The sequence below is a fragment of the Notolepis coatsorum genome (genome assembly GCF_963971535.1).
Source record: "Notolepis coatsorum genome assembly, chromosome: 13".
NCBI lineage: Eukaryota > Metazoa > Chordata > Actinopteri > Aulopiformes > Paralepididae > Notolepis > Notolepis coatsorum.
In genome coordinates this window covers 66,147,830-66,173,655 of record NC_140177.1, presented here as the reverse complement: position 1 = coordinate 66,173,655, position 25,826 = coordinate 66,147,830, and the positions used below count along the sequence as shown (strand labels likewise).

The 25,826-nt window shown below is 41.4% G+C and overlaps 1 protein-coding gene across 2 annotated transcripts in view; it reads left to right on the top strand.

Annotated features, from left to right (window-relative positions):
- Window positions 1–25,826, top strand: part of acox3 (acyl-CoA oxidase 3, pristanoyl) — a 255,528-nt gene that overhangs the window by 31,874 nt on the left and 197,828 nt on the right. For both annotated transcript variants that reach the window (XM_084327106.1, XM_084327105.1), the window contains exons 5-6: window positions 21,405–21,479; window positions 22,941–23,030. In XM_084327106.1, the coding sequence (XP_084183232.1) occupies window positions 21,405–21,479; window positions 22,941–23,030 (165 nt within the window). The remainder of the gene's footprint in view (window positions 1–21,404; window positions 21,480–22,940; window positions 23,031–25,826) is intronic.

Genomic DNA, 25,826 nt, shown 5'->3' with positions numbered 1-25,826 from the left:
TCGCCACGCCTTCTCTGGCGTTCTTCACGTCTCAGTGTGGCTCGTCATAATTTAGCATGGGGAAAAAACATAAAATCTAGGCAGCCAGTTAATTTTTCATGAAAAACAATCATTCATTTTCTCGTCTACTCTTAAGTAGTATTAATTTAATTACCTCTAATATACCTTGTGCATTTTGATAATCATTGTGTAAATGATTATCCTGCTTTCAACTGATACAAATAATTCTAACCCTAGCTAACCTTACTGTCATGCATTTGTCCTAATAAACTAACCTACACTGTAGCACTCAACACTTTGATGACCATTGTTACTCAGCTGATAGAGTTGTGCCCTTTTTGATGTCCTGTCATACAGAACCTGTGAGTTGCTTTTGGATAAAAGTGTCAGCTAAATGATCAATGTACGTGTATACCTTGTACATTTAGATAATTGTGTTTCAATTTTGGTGGTTGATATTTTGCAGTCATGGAAATGTATTAGTTTGTTAAAAGAATCATGCATGTTATTGGTTATAAGCAGAGAATAGAAGGAGGAGATTGTAAGTAAAGTTGTTTTCATCATTAATCTTTCATCTCGGGCACTTCTACTTTGTCTGGTTTTATTCAGAATTCATCTCTAATTCGTGTGCCTCTTGAAAAGAGATGATGAAAACGACTGGTTAGTTATTGTTAGTATGGGAATTAGGTAGATTTTCATGACTGCAACATCATCACCTGTGTTTATACTATACTAAGTTGAGTCTCTAGGTGTGGTCAGAGTACATGCTGTTGCATAGCTTTGTCTGCTCCTGCCCTTTGTTTTTAAGTGCCCATCCTGAATAGTGTCTGCTATCGTCTCACAATTGATTTCCCTTTAGCTCCAAACTGCTTTGTGTTCAAATGTAGATTAACTCAGTCCCTTTTTGTCTCTTGATTGTCTGTTTGCTTCCTGTAAACACAATTTACATGTGGGTGTTTGGATGCAGATTTGTTTTAACTGGTCAATCGATTGTCTTTCAGCTCCACACATGTTGGCATGCAAATTGTTGGAGTTTCAGTCTTTTGTGATACAATTTGGGTGTAGGTCTCTGCATCTCGCCTCAGAGCCTGACTGAAACTAAAAACACATGTTAATTTTCCACTCCTAAGACCATTTTTGAGTGTTCTCCTTGATTGTCTGTGAGCTTAACAAAAACATCAGCTAGTTCTCATCCATCCCATCCTAGGATGTAATGATAGTGTTATCATTTATCAATCATATCGCATATGTACACAAGCACTCATAAGAATGTCTTACAATGGAAAGGGCTAGTTATCTTTCATTGGTTCTTTAGATAAACACATTAACTCAAGTGAATATAACTTATTTGTTAACCTAAACATCTTACTTTTAAACATAATCTATGTTGTTTGTGCCCAAGTTTTCAACATTAAAAGCTTATAAAGTCTAATCTAACGCTGTTTATGTGGACTACAATTCCTGTACTGCCATATACCGGAAACCGGAAGTGTTTGTTTAGCTCCCCGTATTGGTCAGTATGACCGGTATGCCCACAGATGTATTATAATTCTGAAACAGACATTGTAATTAGCTTTATGTGACTTATAACGTGTACAGTAATGAAAACCAATCACTCAAGCGATATGGGATAGCTATAAGTCACTGCGAATGAGAAGATAGTTATGTCATGCAGCTAAATTATGATTTCATACTCACCGGAAAAGCTGCTGTGTTTACGTTGGATCCTCACAGTTCAGTTCAGTTATTGAATAACCATATTAACTTACCCCCTTTTGTGCCCATGTGTATCTTTAATCGAATAGTGGTTCCTGAGGCTGTAGCACGTTACGTGTCGTCAATGCAATGTTCGGTTCGTTTCTCCGGTGGTCTGGGATAATGCAACCCTGGAAACACTCTTCTGCATCTCGCCACCGCAACTCAACATTTTCTAATAGCAGCGCGCACATACATATACAAATAAAACATATACTACACGTGGATTTCACGCACCCTCGGCCTTGGGCACATTAAACTTTACGTTCGCCTATGGATAGTTTCATATAAAATCATAACTCCATGGCGCGCATAGCGTGACGTCATCGCTCCAAGCGACGTTCGTGCGTTCTCATTCGCCTCGGAAATAACGCTTTGCAATCCATACAGTATTTTTTTCACGAGCTCTCAATAGCCTGGAATTCCTAAACCAGCGTTTTGTTACCGAATGAACGCGCCTGTGCATATGTGAAACGTAAACAAACTGAAACGATAAAACTATACTTCCCCAAATGGTCGTTCCCGTGGGCCGGTTTTGTTGATTCCGGAAATTACTATCCTAGTTTGTCCCGTGAGTTGCACCTCAATGTTATCCTCTGTATAACGGTACTCGTCTCCCTATGCTCGTCGCGCTATCCGTCGGTTTCTTTACTCAATACAGCACCGCGGCGGGTTCTATACTGTGCACATACAAACGAGACTTTAAACAGACAAACAAACATTAATACATATAAGTTAACGTGTGTGTATATCTGACTGTATTGGATCGCTGTTCGTTTAGTCGACCAGCATCTGCTGCGACAAGGCATTTATCCCTTGATCTAAATATACATCGTTATTAAAGTCATAACGACCGAACCTGACTTCAAAATTTAACAGCGATATATTAGATTATATATACCTTTTAATCATACTCTCGGTCCCTTCAACCTGCAACTAATGTCTTGTTAAATGTACATTCACGTACTGCCGAGGCATCGCCGGTCACCTTCCCGCTATCTGTATAATCAATTGGTTAATTCAATCCGAAATACATCGTTTTCAGGAATGGAAGAGATTGTGGGCTTAGTTTGAGGTTGAAACAATGAATATTATGACGCTACTCTGGTAATTTCTAATTATGATTCCATCAGCTTCTCGGTCCTAACTTCCCGCCTCTTTGCAAAGGAATCACAGAACGTTTTTTAACAGAGTAGCGTTTTCAAGGATATCGCATCTAATAAGCCCACGTTTCTTGCCTTGTTGCCTATATTTTAGTCTGCATTAGCTAGACTTGGGTTAGCAATCCAACAACCTGTATTGTGTGCCTTAGCTTTTGGTCGGCTCCAACTCGACCTGGAATAGCACTTCAACCTTTGTGCCTAAACTTTCGGGAATAGCACATATAACCCATCCTCTCAGAACCGCCTGATAAGGACCCAGGTGCACGCGCGCCCTGGTAACGATTCTCAATACAGATCAGATATATTAATGCACATTATTCTTACTCAGCCATGATCTCAATATATGACAACATTCTGTAATATTCACCTGGCACAGAGAAAAGCGGGAAGGTTTTAATTCCTTGCCATACATTTTTGGTCGACCATCTATTATACTCACTTTTCTCTGTATAGCTGAAACAATACAGCACGCCGGTAGGACGCAAGAAGGTCCGTCACAAGTTCGTAGACGCCAATTGTGGGATATTTGTAGATATCCTGATGAAGAATGTTCTCAGTCAACCGAGGTTTGGATAATAACAAGGTTTATTAACCAAACAGATAGAATACATAGAGAGAATGGCTGAGGGCTTCCCCCAGGTGATCAGCTGAAATGACCCAGGTGAGAAGACCTCGATTGTGGTCGGGAGGAGCCCTATATAGTTCAACAAGGGGGGGTGTGTGGTCCCATTTGATAGGTCAATTGGGGGGGGGGTACAGGTTTGGGGAGAAAGGGGAGGGGAATGTCTTATTCCACAGAGAGGGGGGGGGGCACAGGTAAGGGGGATACAGGGGAGGGGAGTATATTTACATGAGGACATTATATTATACCACAAGAGCAAAAAAAGTATCTGTTCTAAAAGATAAGATGGTACATATAGCCTTCCTGCAAGAAACATTCTTATCAGAAATTGAACATTTAAAGCTACAAAAGGATTGGGTGGGACAAGTGTATTTTTCTTCATACAAAAGTCACAGTAGGGGAACTGCTATTCTAATCAATAGAAACACGCCATTTAAATTAGAGAAAAAAATCACTGACCCAAATGGGCGATATGTTTTGATTTCAGGTTCTATTAATGGAATATCTACCACTTTCCTTAATATCTACGCTCCTAACACAGATGACCCTGCATTCATGTCAGATATGGTATTGCTTTTCAACGAAAACTGCAAAGGATTTGGGGTCATAGGCGGAGACTTTAACTGTGCACTGAATCAGAAGATGGACAAGACCACACAGTCTAAAAGTAACAAACCAAAGTCCATAAAAGTACTCAAAGGTTTATGCAAAGAAAGTGGCCTAGTTGATGTGTGGCGGGAACTAAATCCAAAGGTTAAAGACTACACTTACTATTCAAACGCCAATGTCTCATATTCTAGGATTGATTACTTTTTGATCTACTCAAGACATCTTCACATGGTAAAAAACTGTTGTATCAATCCAATCACACTATCAGACCATGCGAGAATTGACTTGACCGTTCGTCTGGATGGAGAAAAGTTCACTCGTAGGCAATGGAGATTCAATACCTCATTGCTGAGGGATGAAACATTTAGATCAAAAATGAAGGTATGGATTAAAAATTACATAGATGAAAACAATGATCCTAGCATGGACCCAAACATAATCTGGGAAGCTGCAAAAGCCACTTTAAGAGGACATATTATCTCATACACATCATTTAGTAAAAGGGAAGAAATCGCACACACAAAAGAACTAGAAAAAGAAATTGAAAGATGCGAAGCCCTCCATAAAGTTGCAGCAACAGAAGACAACTGGAAACATTTAGTAACTGCCAGAGCCAAATTAAATATCAAGACTACAAATATAATTATGCAACAAATGAATCAGGTTAGACAAAAACACTATGAATTTGGCAACAAACCCAGTAAACTATTAGCCCATCAACTAAAAAAAGAACAAGCCGAAAGGACTATAAAAGCAATTCGGTTCAAGGGCAACATCACACATCATCCAAAAGAAATCAATCAGGCATTCCAGGAGTATTACAATATACTATACAAATCTCAAAGTAATTACACACAGGAGGAACTGGATAGATTCTTAGAAGGTATCAAAATGCCAAAGCTCTCAGAATCAGATCAAGAGAGTCTTAATGCACCCTTTACCGAACAAGAAATACTAGCAACAATTAATTCAATGCCTATAGACAAAAGTCCAGGACCAGATGGCTTCCCGGCACAGCTATATAAGGAGTACTGGAATGACTTGAAACCCATTTTTATGGGAATGATTAACAACTTTGGACGCAACAAGGCACTTCCTCAAACAATGAGCTTGGCAAACATCACAGTACTGAATAAAAGTGGTAAGGATCCATTAGACTGTTCATCATACAGACCTATAAGTCTTTTAGATCATGATTATAAGACTATCACCAAAGCATTAGCGAAAAGACTTGAAACCATCACGCCGAAATTGGTAAACCCAGATCAGGCTGGATTTGTTAAGGGAAGATATGCTACCGATAACATCAGAAGGTTATTAAATATAACCAATCATTTGAATCTAAAACAGAGGCCCTCTCTACTCCTATCTCTGGATGCAGAGAAGGCTTTTGACAGTCGAGTGGAACTTTCTTTTTAACGTGTTGCAAAAACTTAATATAGGGTCACATTTTATCCAGTGGATTAAAGCAATGTATCAAACTCCAAAAGCAGCAGTTATTACTAATGGCAATACATCTGATCCGTTTCTCTTAATGAGAGGAACAAGACAGGGGTGCCCAATGTCAAGCTCATTATTCGCAATAATAATAGACATTTTGGCTGCATCTGTACGAGACAACATTAACATAAAAGGAGTGTATATCGATAAGGTTGAACACAAAATATCTTTATATGCTGACGACATTGTTCTATACATTGAGCAACCAGAAAACTCCTTATTACATCTGTATAACACAATCGAACAATTTGGAAAGTACTCGATGGTCACCAGGAGGCTTCAAATACTTGGGAGTACACTTTACACCGCAATTAAATGATTTATTTGAAAAAAATTACACTCCTCTTACAATTGAAATTAACACAGATCTAGGTAGATGGGACAAACTACCCCTATCCCTTCTAGGAAGGATAAACGTCATCAGGATGAATATCCTTCCGAGATTGAACTTTCTCTTTCAAAATGTACCCTGCTACCTATCTATAACATATTTTAACATATTGAATAAACGTATCTCAAAATTTATTTGGTCCAATAAAAAACCAAGGATTAAATTACTGACTCTTATGAAACCTGAGTCCATGGGTGGTCTAGGTCTTCCCAATCTCCAACACTACTACTGGTCAGCCCAACTTCGAACTATAGTATCATGGTCATTGGGAGGACCAGACTCACACTGGATACAGATAGAAGCGGGACTGGTTGATCCTTTACCTCTAAACTCTCTTTTTTTTTATAAAGAATTTTGACAAAATAGAAAATATAAAGCAATATTTCACGGTTGTGAATACCCTATCTGCATGGAAAGATTGCTCGAAAAAGTTTGGCATAACTAAATGCATCTCTGTTTATTCACCTATTCATCAAAACCCTGACCTAAAAAAATATTTTCATTCAACTGATATAAACAAGTGGAGACACTTGGGGGTAACTCAACTTAAAGACCTTTTTCATAAAAACTGGAAATTAAAAGCATTTCAGGAACTAAGAGAAGAATACAACATTCCTAACTCAGACTTCTTAAAATATATGCAAATTCAAAGCACTTTAAGTTCACTTACTAAAGAAAACAAGTTAAGCTTTGAAATGACAGAATTGGAAGAAAAACTAACTACCTCATCCACAATTAAAGGTAAAATCAGTGAACTATATGAAATTCTAACTAATGAATGCCAAACAGTCTTCCCAGCTCTATTAAGATGCTGGGAGACGGACCTGGCAACGAAATTTGAAGAAAACAATTGGCAAGATATCTGTGATCGAACTTTCTTTCCCTTTACAAGCAATAAGATCAAAGAAAGTAATTTCAAATGTATTCATAAATTCTACCTTACTCCTGTAAAAATGCACAAAATTTCGAAAGAAAACTCACCAAATTGCCCAAGATGTAAAATTAAAGAAGGAACATTTCTGCATATGTTCTGGCAATGTAGCAAATTGAAGCATTTCTGGAACAAGATCCACTTATTTACTAAATCTGTCATGGAGTTGGAATTTGAGTTATCACCATGTGTCTATCTATTAAATAATATAACAAACTGCCACTTAGACCAAAAGAAATGCAGACTGTTGGTATACATAACATATTTTGCAAAGAAATGTATACTTCTTCTATGGAAAAATGAAATCGCACCAACATTCAATATGTTCATAGAACAAATATCTCAGTTTCTTCCCTTAGAAAAGATAACGCTTGAAAAGCACAACCAGGGTCACTTATTTCAAGAACTTTGGAATCCACTCTATACTCAACTGGAAACTCATAATGTAGTCCTATAAATGTGTCATATCTAATATAACAGACGTGGAGTTTTAGCAGATTAGATTAGCTGATCTGTTGAGGCTCTTTGTCTGCGTATAAGTGCCTGGTTGCCTGCGCATGGCTGTCAAACCCTGCCCCCACGGGGTCGGGTCTGGGAAAGGGAGCTGAACACGCAGCGGCCCGGACCCTTCTCTGTCGGAGTGGCCATCGATAAGCGGGTGTGAGCAACTGGGTGCTATAAAATGTCACTGCTTACAATACCAACATTTGCACTTTTATTCCTTATTACTTATTTACTTATGATTTACCTACTGTCCCTTTATTTTATTTTACTTTATTTTTATTATTATTATTTTCTTTCTTTTTTTTGTTGTCTAATTGTTTATTTGTGTGTATGTGTGCCTGTATGTGGGCAAGTGTATGTGTGTGTGTATGCCTGTGTGCGCGTGTACGTGTGTGTGTATGTCCCAGTGTGTGTGAGTGTGAGTGAGAGATGGGAGAATGGATTGAGTGGGGAGCACAAGGAAAATTGTAAAAAATTGTTCATGAGAGTGACACTGAACATTCTGTAGATCTGTCGATTGAATGTGAAACCTCATGAAAAATAAAAAGATTTAAAACTTAAAGTAGTGGTAGAAATCTGGAAATGCCATACCTCCGTCTGCTTTGTTTCTCTGTGCGGTGGATCTTTTTATACGTGGTGGTTTGTTATTCCAAATTTTTTTTATCCACTTTCTCCCATTTTCTATATTTTCTCCCATCCCAATTTCGTATCATCCAATTCAACCCTCCCCTGTCACGAACGCTGTTTCTTGCCTCCCACAAGCCGGCTGCAATGTGAACTAAGTCATACATAGCACAAGTCCCCTCCGGTACTTGAGGTAACAGCAGTCGCATCTTTTCACCTGCGCAGCTCGATCTCTCAGTGGCGAGTAGTAACGCGTGGGAGGCTCACGCTGCCCCCAACACTTCCTGATTCCACTGCGCAGGCGCACCAACCGACCTGTAGGAGTCGCTGTCCACAACGCCCGATCCCCACCCATCAGTTTCCCACCCCCTAATACGGCCAATGTGTATTAGTACGGACGACCAGCTAAACTGAAAGCAAATGTGGAGCGCTGGGCTCGAACAGCCGAGCCCAGCGTCTCCAGATTTAGTGGTGAGCGCCTTGCCCACTACGCCACGTAGCCGCCCTCCAAATACATTTGTATGTGGAGGAGTGCAATTCTTTCCAGTAACCCTTTGGAGGGGGTAACGGTAGCATTGAGCTGAAGAAGTTGATTCTAGGTAGGACGTCCATCTTAACTATTGATATCTGTGCCTGTACTGAGTTTTTAAGTTTTGACCACCTGACATGGTCGTATTTGATTTTGTTTTGGATTTTTATGTAATTGTGCTTCATCGTTTGGCTTATGGTAGGGAATATTTCAACTCCCAAACATCTAAAGTGTTTTACCATCGGTATCTCTTTTGGGAGGGTTATATTTCTTTTTGCAGGGGCGTTAAGTGGGAGGAAGGCCGACTTCTGCCAATTTATCCTAAATCCCGATAAATCTCCAAAGTCCTCAATCAACTTGAGAAGAGGAGGCAATGCGGTGTTAGGGTTTTGCATGAACAGTATTACGTTGTCCGCATATAAACTAATTTTGTGTTGTGTGCCCTTGATTATGATTGGTTCTATGGGTTGGGATTGTCTTATATATTGTGCTAAAGGCTCTAGTGATAGATCGAATAGTCCGGGACTAAGAGGGCAACCCTGTCTGGAAGAACGTGATACCGGAAAGATTTCGGAGATGATTGTACCTGTTGTAATCATGGCCGATGGGTCTTTGTATAATACTTTAATCATATCAATGAATCCTTTTCCTAACCCCATCCTTTCTAATACTGCCCATAGATACGACCATTCCAACCTGTCAAAAGTTTTCATTGCATCCAGGGACAGTATCGCCTTAGGTGTGTTGTCTTCCTTTTTAGCATCTAGTACGTGTAGTAATCGTCTTATGTTATCAGTGATCAAGCGGCCTCTTATGAAGCCAGTTTGGTCCGGATGAATTAAAGACGTCATATGCTTTTGTAGTCTGATGGCTAATACCTTAGAGTACAATTTGATATCGGTTCCGAGGAGGCTTAAAGGTCTATAACTACCGCACTCGGTGGGGTCTTTGTCTTTTTTAAGGAGGACTGTTATGAGTGCAATATTGTCATTCTTATGGAAGTTCCCCTCCTTGACTGAGTATAAAATCATATTTAGTAATAAGGGTCCAATTATGTCCCAACAAGAGAGGTACATTTCTGGTGGGATACCGTCTCTTCCAGGAGCCCTACCACTTTGCATTTCAGATATGGCCTCCCTAAGTTCATCTAGTGTGATCGGTGTTTCTAACTGTTTAGCGTCATCCTCTGAAAGTTTAGGGAGGTTAATTTGATTAAGATATGTGTCCATTTTGTTTTGATCGAAGGTCGTATCTGATTTGTATAAGTTGGAGTAGAATTCTTTGAATGTCGTGTTTATTTCTTTGGGTTCTGTAACAAGTCCTTGTTGTGCTCTAATGGTAGTTATATCTGCAAATTTTGCGTTGACTCTTAATCGCATAGCTAATAGGTGACTTGGTTTGGAACCTTGGGAGTACTGCTGTTGTCTTGTGCTACGTATTTGCATTTCAGATTGTTGTCTGTATATGGCGTTAATCTCTTTTTTTAGTATGTTGACTTGATTTTCCAGTCGAACCGAGTTGTTGTATTGTAAAGAATTAAATAACTTTGAGTAAAGCGTTTCCAGTTCAGATAGTTTTGAGCATTGATTCTTGCGTATTTGGGAGGAAAAGCTATCAGTGAAATCCTTGATCATTCCCTTTGTCGTCATCCATAATATTCTGGGGTCCTGCACCGTATTCGCATTCATCCGAAGGAATACCATAAGAGCTTCTTTGATTTGTGTTATGAATTCCTTGTTATTGAGCAGCATCGTGTTAAATCGCCATCTTGGGGCACGGGTTGATAGTATACCAAATGTTCCTTTTAGGAGTAAATAACAGTGCATTGGGTATCATTTCCACATCGTAGTTATCAAATAGTCTCGGGGATGTAAAAATGTAATCTATTCTGGATAATGTGTTATGTCTCGCAGATCGACAGGAGTACTTCCGGGTCGTGGGGTTAAGTGATCGCCATAAGTCATTTACACCTGTAATCTTCGACCAATCCTTTAATGCATTAGATGCATTTTTTTGTTCGTTGGAAAAGGAGGGGTTTGATTTGTCCATCCTTGGATTCCAAATGGCATTAAAATCTGCACCAATTATAAATGAGTATTCGGGAAGGTCTAACATTACTCTGGTAAGTGTAGTGAAGAAATTAACTTCGTATAAATTTGGGGCGTATACCGCTACCAGCGCTATTTTCCTGTTCTTGTGTAAAATCTTAGCTATAGTTATCCGACCATCTGCATCAGACCATACTCCCTTAAATTCAATGTTCAACTTCCGTCTAACTACTATGGCTACTCCCCGAGTTCTCGTTCCAAAGGATGAGTGACTAATGTTATGATATGTGTTGTCCGCTAACGAATCTACGTCTTTCTCTAAAATGTGCGTTTCGCTTAGCAGAGCCACGTCCACCTGTTCTTTTCTCATCAGTGTGAGCACGCTTTTGCGTTTGTGTTGTTTATTTATTCCACCAGTGTTCCAGATCATTATATTCAAACTAGCCATAATCTATACATGTTGTTGTGTAGTTGTTGGTAATGCTTCTGGAGTGCGAAGCTACAATAGATGTACATCCAGTTATTGAGGTCCCGTTGAGAGCCGAGCTTAAAAACATATATATATACAAATAAAAATCCCCTATTCCCCCCTCCCACCGAGAGTCGTACAGGACTGTGTTCCATGAACACAACCTTTGCGTATAACTCCCTCCCTTAAATCACCGGATATCCCAGAATGATCCAATTATCCTTAACATTCCTATGTATACCATAGGATCTAACATTCTAAATTCTACCATAAGTAGAATGTCAACTGTGGCTTGGCCACTTTTCCGTTAAAAAAAAATTAAAATAAGATAAAACTAAAACTAAAATTTAAAGAAAAAGAGGGACTATTAGATCCAATCACCAAATGCACCTTGACCATATGGAACAGAGTAGTAAAAACACACAAATTGGAGAGGCAGTCAGGGGTTCTGAGATGGATAGCACATGACAAGAGATTCAAACCAGGGAGGCTGGACCATGGATTCAGAAGGTGGGAGAGGGGGGGGGGGGGGGGGGGGGGGGATATGCAAAATGTTAGAGAAGGGGGAAATGCAGACACTACAAAAATTAAAGGAGAAATTTGGACTAGAAAACAGGGACCACTTCAGATATCTACAGGTTAGAGACTACTACAACAAAGAAATAAGGGGGGCCAAAGACGAAGAACAGAATGGAATAATCAAGATGATAGTATGGGCATACTAAGGGGGGCAAGGAAGAGTAATATCAGCAATATACTGGGCTATAATGAACAGCAAGGGACACACGACCGATTACATAAGGGAGAAATGGGAGAGAGAACTAGAGATAGAAATAACAGGGAAGGAATGGGGGAACATATGCGAGGTGCAACATTCAACAACAGGATCGAGGATATGGAAAGAGTTTGGATGGTGGGTGACAATATTGTCACAAGGAAAGATGAAATTACCTACCTGGGTTCCATCCTAGAGGCTAATCTCTCCTGTGACAAAATGGCATCCAATGTAATAAAAAAAGTCAACCAACGAACTCTATTCTTGTACCGGATCTCCTCTCTGGTAAACAAGAACACCCTGAAGACTCTGGCAGGAGCACTCATTCAGGGGTACTACGACTATGCTTGCACCTCATGGTACCAAAGCACCTCAAAGGCGCTAAAAACAAAATTACAAACATCTCAAAACAAACTGGTCAGACTACTGCTTGACCTTACTCCTAGAACCCACCTCACCCCGGCCCACTTTGACAACCTAGGATGGCTTAGAGTAGACGACAGAGTACAACAACTTGCAATGGGCCTGGTCTACAAGATACACTACACAACCAAGGTACCCATGTACATGTCAAAATACTTCCCAAAGGTCAGTGAATACCACGATCACAACACCAGAGGGAGCTCCACAAATCATGTTAAACCCAGATTCGGCTCAAATAAGGGACTAAACACGTTTCGCAATTATGCCACAGCAATGTGGAACGCCCTACCCAAAGCTGTAAAGGAATGTGGATCACTACCCACTTTCAAAACCTCTCTCAAGGGACACCTACGGGAGACTGCAATTCAACACTGGCCCCTGTAAATATCCTAACCCAACCCCCTCCAATGTACAGTCATTTACCTAGTATGGTTTTGTCAATAGTTCAATGTACAATTGTGTTTGTTTGTACAGTGTCCCCCCCCCCCCCCCCCCCTCAATGTACAGTGTTACTTGTTTATACAGTGTGCCCCCCGGCCCCCCCCCCCAACCACCTCCAATGTAAATTACCCAGTATGGTTGTCAATATCCCAATGTACCCAACCCCCCCCCACCCAACCTCCTCCAATGTACAGTTTCTACGTCAAATGTATATACTCCCTTTTCTTGACTCCTTCTGTATCACAAACAGTACTGTATTTGCAAATCTGGTATGTCATAAATGTATAGATGTAGCAGTACTGACTATCTGTATGTCATGTATGTCATATATGTCTATATGAATTGAAAATGGGGGACCCTGATGGAAACAAGACAAACGTCTTTCTCAGGTCTGCATCCCCTTAACAATTGTATGTATTGAGCCGTACTGTATTGTACCCATTCTGCAATCTGTTAAATAAAGTTTTCATTCATTCATTCATGGAAAAACACAATCAGATTCTTTATAACCCCAGAGCTGAAGGGAAAATATGCACCAACACAAAGAGCATGCTGGAGGATGTGTGGGAAGGAGGGGGCAAATCACACGCACATATTCTGGGGATGTCAGAAGCTGAAGGGGTATTGGGAGGAGATAAGGGAGGCAATGATCAGAATATTAGGATACGGGTTACCACAAACAGGACTGGTGCTTTACTTAGGAGACCTGACACACGAGGGAATACAAGGGGGGGACAAATATTTAATAAAGATAATGTTGATAGCGGCCAGAAAAGCAATAACAAGACTGTGGTACAAAGAAGACCCACCGACAATAGCACAATGGGTAGGAATAGTGGAAGAGATACAGGATATGGAGAGGATAACACACATGCTGAGCAGCGTTTCCGTTAGCCGGTAATTACCGGTATTTGACCGGCAAAATCTGTTGAAGTCCGACATATTTAATCTCTCCGGTCATAGTGTCCGGTGAAAATAGTTCCCTCTGGGCACAGTTTGATTATTTGAATTGTATTTGGATGGGCTGGAGTTGGGTGGCCTATGCGATGAACGAAACAATCATTGCGTTTGTTGTCGTTGCTTCGCCAAGCAGCCGGTCTGGTAATGACGACGCTGTGTCAGCGAGAGCTTGCTGCTGGATTTGCGGAAGGCATGCAGCTGCAGACCCACAGAACCCACCAGCTTTGCTGGCACAGTGCGGTCCCCAGACCTGGAAAGCTGCTCTGCGGGTCTGCAGCTGGATGCTTCTTGCAAACTAACTGCGGCCGGCTCGCGCTGACAACAGCTTTCATTGTTGGACCGGCTGCTTGGTGGAGCAACGATGAAACGAATGTAATGAATCGTTCGTCGCATGGGCTATTTAATTTTGGCCTGTTTTGGTACGGTTCGGGTGGTCAAGTTGTGCTTGGAGGGAGTTATTTTCACCGGACATTATGACCAGCACCAAGTCGTTGGGAGGTGGAGATATACATCACGCAAACCCACGATAATGTTGCCGTCTCTCTCTGCCAAATTTCTCAGTTCTTCGCTTGATATAATTAATACAAATGTCCAATATAACGGAATTCGTTAGCTCATAAAAATGTGATTATAACAGACTGCTGTTTAGTGTCGGACCGACTGCCCACATACGCGGTCTATTTTATTTCAAGTCAGCAGCAGCACGGAGTATCGAGGGACTTATTTTATTTGGAATATATTAATGACTGTATACGCAAAAGTAGCCTAGTTTTATAATATTATAAATCTACATGCCTTGAGGATGACATTCTTTATATAGCCTGCCTATCAATTGTTTTAAAGCTCAATAAACTATGACCGGAATTAATCTCATTTGTCCGGTAGATTGAAATCTTGCAGGTCACGGAGACCGGCAACAATTTTTTCTAACGGAAACCCTGATGCTGAGGTTACAGGAAGAGAAATTTGGAGAAAGATGGGGAAAGTGGGAGGATTACAAGGGGAACGAAAACGACATCACAGAGGAAGGACCAAATACATCACAAGAGGGCGAAGGGTAAAGGAGGAAAGAGGTTCAAAGAGGGTCTCTGAACCCATGTCACACACTTAATGTTTTCTAATTTTATTTTGTTTAAGATATGACAATTGTTTTATGTTTTTTCCACTTCATTATTTGTGTATGTGAATATTTGCTTAAGTCAGTATTTTTTGTCTTTTGGGTATTACATTTTTTCTTTATTATTTATGTCTGTTTAATAGTGTTGTTGATGTTATTGTATATGTTGTGATGTTTGTCTATAAATGTTCAATACAAATGTAAGTAAAAAAAATAAAATAAAAATAAAAATAAAGACCAAAAATAAGCTTCAATTATCATGCCATAATCACTTACATTTTATAAGAACTTGTGTAATTTATAATAACCCAAGAATAATATGGAGGTATTGAACTGAAAAGAGAACCTCAATAAATCAGAGAAAAGAGAAGAAAAAAAAGAAAAAAGGAAGAGAACATTAACTTAGATCTTGAAAGAGCTTTGCTATGCTTAAACATCTAAAGTATAAATTGGAGAAGTAGTGGAAATATTTCCAATTAATAAAAAGCAGTTTTTAAATACGTATATGCAGCATTTCCCCTGGCCAGGGGTGGGCGATGATCCGTTGTGAAGAATGTTATTCCGAGATGGGCCCACCGGTCCTCAGCCGGCCGCTGCTGTGATGGTTCTGTGGTTCTGCAGCTAGATGCTATTGGTTATTCCCCCGAAGGACTTCTGGCTGTATGTCTGGCCACGTATTGCTGTTATTCCAGAATGTTCCATATATCAAAGAATGTTTTAGATGTTCTAGATTATTCCAATATGTCGTTTTTACAGTGTTAGAATGTTCCAGTATGTTCTGGAATGTTGTTAGAATTCTATACTCTTAAAATAAGGACAGCTTCAACGCCATGTTCATCTTCTCTGTATCGTTCCAATTTTAAATCCTATTATGTCCACAATAATAGAAGCCCAACGGGGAAAACATTCAATAACTCTGAGCTCGTAGGTCTCTCTGCCCCAAATCAGCGGTTCATTAAAGTTTATACTATATGGTGCCCATGCCTAACAGAGATTAAAAGGCTGTTTATACACTATCCTGCATTTTGTGCTGCCATGTATTTGACTGCATCTTCAGGCGAGTTGAGGAAAACCCTTTCTCCTTGTTTATCGACGATGCGAAGTCTTGCAGGGTATGTTAATAGGGATCTGTATTTCTCCAGATAGAGTTGGGACATCACCGTTTTGAACTTGGCCCGTAGGACCACCACATCCCGACAATAATCTTCAAAAAAGTGTATTGATATATCCTTGTGTTTCAGACTGCCTTTCATCCTGCGAGTCTCACGAATGATAATTTCTTTTATTCTGACTTGACGCAGGACAACCATTATCACTCTGGGTCTAACGTTATTGTCATTGGATCGGGTCCCCAATCTGTAGCACTGCTCCACCTCAGGTACCGTAGGAAGGATTGCTGACCCCAGGATTTTCTGTAATTCTGTCGCAAACGCTTCAGGATGTGTGCAGCTCACCGACTCGTCCAGTCCGACTATACGAATATTCAACTTGCGACTTTGATATTCCATCTCGAATATTTTAGCTTTTTGTCCTTCATTGATTCGCTTAAGCTCAGCCGTTATATCGTTGAGCTCCGTATTGAGTTCTTTGTAGTTTCCCTTCATCTCAGCCGTTAGTGTATCGTTGATATCAGCTACGTCTTTGTAGATCCGACTGAAATTCTGTTGATGTACTTCCAAGCCAGTTTCCAGTGCTACGGTGCGCTTGATATGTGCGTCGGCGTCCACCCTTAGCGCTTCTATTTTGCTTTCGATAGATTCTTTGATAGCATCTACTTTTTCGGTTATTGACTTCTCCATTTTTTTCATTTCATTTTTCATTTCCCGGATGATATATTCGGTGTCTGAGGAGGTGTTTGTAGGGGTTGAACTTGAGGAGGATGCTATCTCGTCTATATTCTCTGCACGTATCCTGCGGCCATAGGCGAGTCCTCTGCGCTTGGTTTTGCAATCGTTTTATCTTTCCTTGGTGGCACCTCGAATCTTTCAGTCAATATAGTTAGTTGATAATCTCAGTTGATATATGCGTCGAAGTTTTAAACGCATTGGTGGTTTATAAATATGTTTTTAAAACGGAAAAAAAATAACGGGTGAGCAGCTGTGTCACATGCGACTTACCCCATTCTATAGCTAAACCGGAAGCCTCATATATTATTCTTATTTCACAATAAAATACCGCAATCAAAATCCTCTGTAATATCACATCAGATGTTGTAATCTCACAGTAGCATATCAACATATCACATTATATTATTCTTATTTCACAATAAAATATTGTAATTTTATACAAAACAAGACGAAAGTCTTTCTCTGTAATATCACATCAGATGTTGTAATCTCACAATAGCATATCAATTTATCACATTATATTATTCTTATTTCACAAATTATTCTTATTTCACAATAAGATACCGCAATCAAAATCCTCTGTAATATCACATCAGATGTTGTAATCTCACAGTAGCATATGAATATTTCACATAATTTATTTATTATTTCACAATAAAATATTGCAATCAAAATCCTCTGTAATATCACATCAGATGTTGTAATCTCACAGTAGCATATCAACATATCACATTATATTATTCTTATTTCACAATAAAATATTGTAATTTTATACAAAACAAGACGAAAGTCTTTCTCTGTAATAATAATATCACATCAGATGTTGTAATCTCACAATAGCATATCAATTTACCACATTATATTATTCTTATTTCACAATAAAATAATGTAATTTTATACAAAACAAGACGAAAGTCTTTCTCTGTAATATCACATCAGATGTTGTAATCTCACAATAGCATATCAATTTATCACATTATATTATTCTTATTTCACAATAAAATATTGTAATTTTATACAAAACAAGACGAAAGTCTTTCTCTGTAATATCACATCAGATGTTGTAATCTCACAATAGCATATCAACATATCACATTATATTATTCTTATTTCACAATAAGATACCGCAATCAAAATCCTCTGTAATATCACATCAGATGTTGTAATCTCACAGTAGCATATGAATATTTCACATAATTTATTTATTATTTCACAATAAAATATTGCAATCAAAATCCTCTGTAATATCACATCAGATGTTGTAATCTCACAATAGCATATCAACATATCACATTATATTATTCTTATTTCACAATAAAATATTGTAATTTTATACAAAAACAAGACGAAAGTCTTTCTCTGGTCTGCATCCCCTTACAGTTTTTCTCGATTGCTAAAGCACAATTTCTAGATCTCTGAGCACAATGACCAGTTGCCTAAACACATTTAATAAATCAGGCCCCCAGGACACATTTCACCTCAATCTCAGATTTCACAAAACTCTGAACACATTGGCATTTGCCAAAACACACGTTGCAGAACTCTAAACACATTCGCACTTACTCTAAACACTTCCGCACTTGCTAAAACACACGTTGCACAACACATTCTCATTCACTGAACACATTTTGCTCAATCATCAAAAGTTGAACACAATGAAAGCACGGGTGTCATTGCTTAAACACGGTGACTCAAAATTGAAGACACCTGCAAATAATGTGACACCATCCATATTGGCCAGTTTAGAATGCACAACCTCATTGCTTAAACACAATGACTCAAAATTGAAGACACCTGCCAATGATGTGACAACACCTATAGGCCAGTTTAGAATGCACAGTTTGCTGAAGGTGCCAAACAGCCGGCATGCCAGAGCTTTCTTCCCCCGCTGCCTGGCGAGGGAAAACATAGCCTGCGATGTCAACGAGGTCCTGTGGCCTGACCCCGCCCGACGACGTGATGCACAGGCCCCTCCACAGGCCCCCGCACAGACCCTCCACAGGCCCCTCCACAGGCCCCCGCACACCCCCCCCACAGGCCCCCGCACAGACCCTCCACAGGCCCCTCCACAGGCCCCCGCACACACCCCCCACAGGCCCCCGCACAGACCCTCCACAGGCCCCTCCACAGGCCCCCGCACACACCCCCCCACAGGCCCCCGCACAGACCCTCCACAGGCCCCTCCACAGGCCCCCGCACACACCCCCCCCACAGGCCCCCGCACAGACCCTCCACAGGCCCCTCCACAGGCCCCCGCACACACCCCCCCACAGGCCTCCGCACAGACCCTCCACAGGCCCCTCCACAGGCCCCCGCACACACCCCCCCACAGGCCCCCGCACAGACCCTCCACAGGCCCCTCCACAGGCCCCCGCACACACACCCCCACAGGCGGTGGTTGCTAGGGTGTTATAGGTGGTTGCTAGGGTGTTTCTAGGTGGTTGCTAGGGTATTTCTAGGTGGTTGCTAGGGTGGTATAGGTGGTTGCTAGGGTGTTTCTAGGTGGTTGCTAGGGTGTTATAGGTGGTTGCTAGGTTGTTATAGGTGGTTGCTAGGGTGTTATAGCTGGTTGCTAGGGTGGTATAGGTGGTTGCTAGGGTGTTTTTAGGTGGTTGCTAAGGTGTTATAGGTGGTTGCTAGGTTGTTATAGGTGGTTGCTAGGGTGTTATAGCTGGTTGCTAGGGTGTTTCTAGGTGTTTGCTAGGGTGTTATATGTGGTTGCTAGGGTGTTTCTAGGTGGTTGCTAGGGTGTTATAGGTAGTTGCTAGGGTGTTTCTAGGTGGTTGCTAGGGTGTTATATGTGGTTGCTAGGGTGTTTCTAGGTGGTTTCTAGGGTGTTATATGTGGTTGCTAGGGTGTTTCTAGGTGGTTGCTAGGGTGTTATAGGTAGTTGCTAGGGTGTTTCTAGGTGGTTGCTAGGGTGTTTCTAGGTGGTTGCTAGGGTGTTATAAGTGGTTGCTAGGGTGTTTCTAGGTGGTTGCTAGGGTGTTATGGGTGGTTGCTAGGGTGTTTCTAGGTGGTTTCTAGGGTGTTATAAGTGGTTGCTAGGGTGTTATATGTGGTTGCTAGGGTGCTTATAGGTGGTTGCTAGGGTGTTATATGTGGTTGCTAGGGTGTTTCTAGGTGGTTGCTAGGGTGTTATAAGTGGTTGCTAGGGTGTTTCTAGGTGGTTGCTAGGGTGTTATGGGTGGTTGCTAGGGTGTTTCTAGGTGGTTGCTAGGGTGTTATATGTGGTTGCTAGGGTGTTTCTAGGTGGTTGCTAGGGTGTTATATGTGGTTGCTAGGGTGTTTCTAGGCGGTTGCTAGGGTGTTATAGGTAGTTGCTAGGGTGTTTCTAGGTGGTTGCTAGTGTGAAAAGCATGGTGAAGAGGTCGTGACCCGGGTGGGCGGGGTCTGCCATGATCTTCCTCGCCCTCCTCAAGGCCCTGGAGGAATGTAGGGACTCGAGGGAGGGAAGGGGGCAGCCGATCACCCTCTCCGCTGATCGAATCACCCGCTGCAGCTTGGCCTTGTCCCTGACCGTGGCTGCAGGGAACCAGGTGATGATGGAGAGGGTGAGGATGGACTGGATGATGGCAGTGTAGAACTGGACCATCATAGTCCTCTGCAGTCTAAACCTCCCTAACAGGGGAGCCTAGGCATCATTGGGACAGGTCTCTGCTCATCAGCAAGGAAAGGTACTGCTTTGGGGAGAAAGTATATCATCTATCACTACTGCCACCGGGTGTGGGAGGGTGCGGGTAGTATTAGAAGTGTGGGTGGGTGTGGGGAATTACTGCGAGTCGCCCCCTGGAGGGCAAGAAGGACCAGCACACTACCCCTAGGTTAGTAAATCCTAGGCCCCATCTACTCCCTCTGCTAAAGCTCCACTCTACTCCTGCACTAAAGCCGGGGATTCAGTTGGACTCAGATCTGCATGCTGCGTTCCTCCTACCTGGTGACAGTGTACATCTACTCTCATAAAGTAGGGATAATCCACCCTGCTACACAAATATTAACCGGTGGCCACAACAACACACAGTACTCGTCCTCCTCTGATCGCAAGCTGACCGCGTCGTCCTCCTCCTCTTCACTCTTGTGGTCGTCGTAGACCACTTTCTTGCAGACAGGCGTCCGTCTTCCCCCTCGACCTCCCCGGCCGCCTCCCCGGCTGCCTCCTCTCCCCCTGCCGCCCCCAGACACGGAGCCCCCGGTCCTCCACCACCACCAGTACTGTGTGTTGTTGTGGCCACCGGTTAATTCGCGATTTTTATTGGTTTGTCATGACAAACCAATTACATAATCCAACATGTGTAAAGAAACAACATATTCCAGTTAACATAATCCAACATATGTGTAAAGAAACAACATATTCCAGTTAACGGTATATTTTTTTAATGATTCGTTATAAATTGGGGAAGCTGAGGGAGGGCGGAAGCTGAGGGAGCGCGGCGCGACAGGAAGGGGGCGGGTTAGCGTAGGGTCACGTGGGCGTTGTGGCCAATCAGAGGAACCCGGAACCTGAGCGCCGTTGTAGAAGGGATAGAGGCGTTCAGGTTGGGTTTGGAAAGGAACCCATCCTGAGCATGACATAAAAGCAAAATGGCTGCCGTGTGAACATGGTCATTGGAGCAGTTGTCACAAATTGGGAATCAGTGGAATTCTGACTACTTTTCAAAAAGTTTAATGTTTTTGTCACTTCTGTTTTTTTTCTCAGATGTTTGGTGCGACCGTAGCCAACTCAGGATCAGGGAGACACAGAACGTTTGTACAAGACACAGAGGACATGATGGTAACAACTTGTATTACTTTGTACTGTACATTTCAGTAAATAAGTGGTTATAATTGCAGTCGCATACATACATATAGGGCTGTTTCCTCGAAATAGATTTTTGGCAACAACAAGCGCAAATTCACAACAATTTGCAACAGCTGCAACCTTGTACGTGCATGCATTCATACACACACACACACACACAAGGGGACATGGCTGTGTGTGTGTGTTTATGCGTGTGCTTGCCCTATGATCAAGCTTTCAACAAAGTTTGGCCATGTTACATGAATCCATTTAAACCTTATGTGCATTTAAATTCTAGACCACTCCCCCTTTTGCCAGTGGGAATGAACAGTTAATCAGATGTCCTTTGGCTCATGACCAACATTTCCACAAAATCTTGTGCAAGTCTGTGAAGCCATTTGGAAGTTATGCGCCTTTTTGCGATTAGCCACTCTCACACCCCCTTTTAGCCAATTGGCATGAAAACTGTGGGAAGGTGGGGAATTTTGTAGGCCGACTGACCGACAGACGGCATGACCTATAGAGCTGCTGGCCGCAGCTAATAAACAATCAATGCACTTAATCTTTATTATTATTATTATTTTTTTTAACATATAATAAGCCAATACTAGACGGTACTAATGACGGGAAACTGAGAAGTACTCAGATCAGTAATCCTCTAATTAAGCACTCAGCACTTGTACTGGTTCTAAAGATGTGACATCGGTGCACCTCTGCTTCCATGTGTGGAGATATGCTTGAGTACGTGCATCAAATTCTGATTTGACAGCTCCGTCGTAGTAGATTCTATATACACATAGATGATGCCATTCAGTGGATTGTGCAAACATGCCCTTTGGTTTATATGCTAACTCAACACCATTTATTCCCCTTGTTAATACACATCGCTGCTAGCAAACTGGAGTGTGTGAATGAATGAATGACTGACTGACTCACTCACTGTTTTGCCATTCAAGTTCATAGTCAGCACAATATGAATTCAAGAATGATAAGTTTCATATGATAATGTTTGATATATTTTTATGATTATATTATAGTATAAAGAATCTGCACACTGTTAAACTTGCTCCCGCTGTATTTTTTGCGATCAAAGGATCTTCATCTGGATTCATTAGGAAGATGAAGATCCTTTGATCGTAATGTTGATCATAATAAATAACAATAAATAACATAATAAATAAAACAGTGGGAGCAAGTTTAACAGTGTGCAGATTATATAATTCTTTATGCTGATCTCTTGTTTGTCTTGCACCTGATCACCAGAGTGGATGTGCATGCTCTACTTTTCCAATATATTATACTATACCCTTGAACTATTATCAGATCACCTTTGATCAGAAAATTCAGTATGAAAAAAAAAAAAGCATACAAAGATTGTCAAACAAACAAATAAAGTCTTGTTCGATGATTTTTTTAAAGTTAAAAAGCACCACCTTTTCTTCAATGTGTCTGTAGACGTTCGGATGCTTTGCATTGACGGAGCTGAGTCATGGCAGCAACACCCGAGCGATGAGGACGACAGCCAAGTATGACCCCGGCACGCAGGTAACATTATAAGCACGACACAGGGTTACAACAAGAAGTCGTTGTCCCAGTTTTAATAAGGGACGGATACAATACAGATACTGATAGTGGATGTTATTGGGCTGATACCAAGCTAAAATATGTTATCTGTATTAGAGAATTTCTGCCAATACTGAAATACCTTTGTAGAAATGCCAAGAGCCTTGATTTGATTTCCCTGACTTTCCACGTATAAAAGGATGTTAGATCTCTCTATTGGGGGGTGGAATATATGGTAATTATTCTTGTCCACTAACCCTAAACATATTTTCTAATTCTATATTGTTCTGTAAAAGTAATGGATCAAATCAGTACTCTGTATTTATAGAGCAATAAAATACAGTCCAGTTCTTCACTGATGTGGTATCAGTGCATCCATAGTAGTTACAGAAAAAATGCTAAAATAGCAATTGACCTATCTCAAGACCTGCCCTCTTTTTTTGATCCTCCAATCACAATCAAGAAGAGAGGGCAGGGTTTGAGCTAGGTCAATTTGGCAGGTACACTTAAAAGGAACACACCAACATTACGGGAAATGTGCTTACCGTCTTCTCCAGAGTCAAGGTGCTCCCATAGTCGAGCGGACTGGACACGGACTGGACTCTGCAGAGGTCCACTGGACTCTTTGAGCTTTCATAGTCGAGCGGATCTCCGCGGACCAATTTCCTACATGTCTCGCGCCAGTTTACACAATTTTCCCCACGCTGTTCAACTTCTGTCATGTCGTCGTCATCTGATGTCAAAATGTTATCTCCGTTTCCAATATTTCGATAATAAAACGGGCAGTTGCCAGACATTATAGATGAAGATCAAACTGGATTTATTAAAGGGAGACAGACACAGGACAACGTGAGAAAGACATTACACATAGTAGAGGAGATACAAAAACAAGGTGGTAGCGCGGTACTGATTAGCCTAGATGCAGAAAAAGCATTCGACAGTGTGAGCTGGACATTTTTATATAAAACATTGATGAGGTTCGGACTGAACGGGAGGGCGATGAAGATGATCAAGGCGCTATATCAAGAACCGACAGCGAGGGTTAAGGTGAATGGCAGCTTGACGGATAGAATCAGATTAGAGAGGGCTACCAGACAGGGATGTTGTCTCTCACTGACGCTCTTCGCCGTTTTCATAGAACCACTGGCACAACTGATCAGACAGACCAAGGACATTAAGGGAGTAAGGATAAAGGGAACGGAATATAAACTAGGCCTATTTGCGGACGACGTGATAGTATACATGAGGCAACCAGACAAGAGCTTCCCGGCACTGATGGATCTACTGAAGGAATATGGCCACTACTCAGGATACAAACTAAACGTGACAAAGACACAGACCTTAGCATGGAACTATACCCCAACGACGGAAATTAGGGAACAGTACGGGATAAGATGGGACATGGACAAGATTAAATACTTAGGGGTGAACATCACGAGAGGGGTGGAGAAACTGTTTGAGGCGAACTATACACAGATAAATCAGAACATCAAGAGAGACTTGGAGAGATGGACAGTAATGCCCTTGGACTTCAATTCAAGAATAGAGGTCATTAAAATGAACATACTATCAAGGTTACTGTACCTATTCCAGTCACTACCGATACAAATACCACAGAATCAATTCAGGGAGTGGGACAGACTGATATCGAGGTTCATATGGGCGGGGAGAAGACCACGGGTCAGATATAAAACACTACAACTACCAAAGGAAGAGGGAGGGATGGCAGTACACAGCCTACAAGATTATTACTATGCAGCACAACTGAGAGCAGTGACGTGCTGGTGTAACGACAGAAATGAGGCAAGATGGAAAGACATTGAAAAAGAAGGGGAGGGATACAAGGTACAAGCTCTGGTGGGAGATAGGGAACTATTTAAAGAAAAAGAGGGACTATTAGATCCAATCACCAAATGCACCTTGACCATATGGAACAGAGTAGTAAAACACACAAATTGGAGAAGCAGTCAGGGGTTCTGAGATGGGTAGCACATGACAAGAGATTCAAACCAGGGAGGTTAGACCATGGATTCAGAAGGTGGGAGAGGGGGGGGGGGCAACAGCGATATGCAAAATGATAGAGAAGGGGGAAATGCAGACACTACAAAAATTAAAGGAGAAATTTGGACTAGAAAACAGGGACCACTTCAGATATCTACAGGTTAGAGACTACTACAACAAAGAAATAAGGGGGGCCAAAGACAAAGAACAGAATGGAATAATAAAGATGATAGTATGGGCATACGAAGGGGGGCAAGGAAGAGTAATATCGGCAATATACCGGGCTATAATGAACAGCTAGGGACACACGACCGATTACATAAGGGAGAAATGGGAGAGAGAGCTAGAGATAGAAATAACAGGGAAGGAATGGGGGAACATATGCGAGGTGCAACATTCAACAACAGGATCGAGGATATGGAAAGAGTTTGGATGGAAAAACATAATCAGATTCTTTATAACCCCAGAGCTGAAGGGAAAATATGCACCAACACAAAGAGCATGCTGGAGGATGTGTGGGAAGGAGGGGGCAAATCACACGCACATATTCTGGGGATGTCAGAAGCTGAAGGGGTATTGGGAGGAGATAGGGGAGGCAATGATCAGAATATTAGGATACGGGTTACCACAAACAGGACTGGTGCTTTACTTAGGAGACCTGACACACGAGGGAATACAAGGGGGGGACAAATATTTAATAAAGATAATGTTGATAGCGGCCAGAAAAGCAATAACAAGACTGTGGTACAAAGAAGACCCACCGACAATAGCACAATG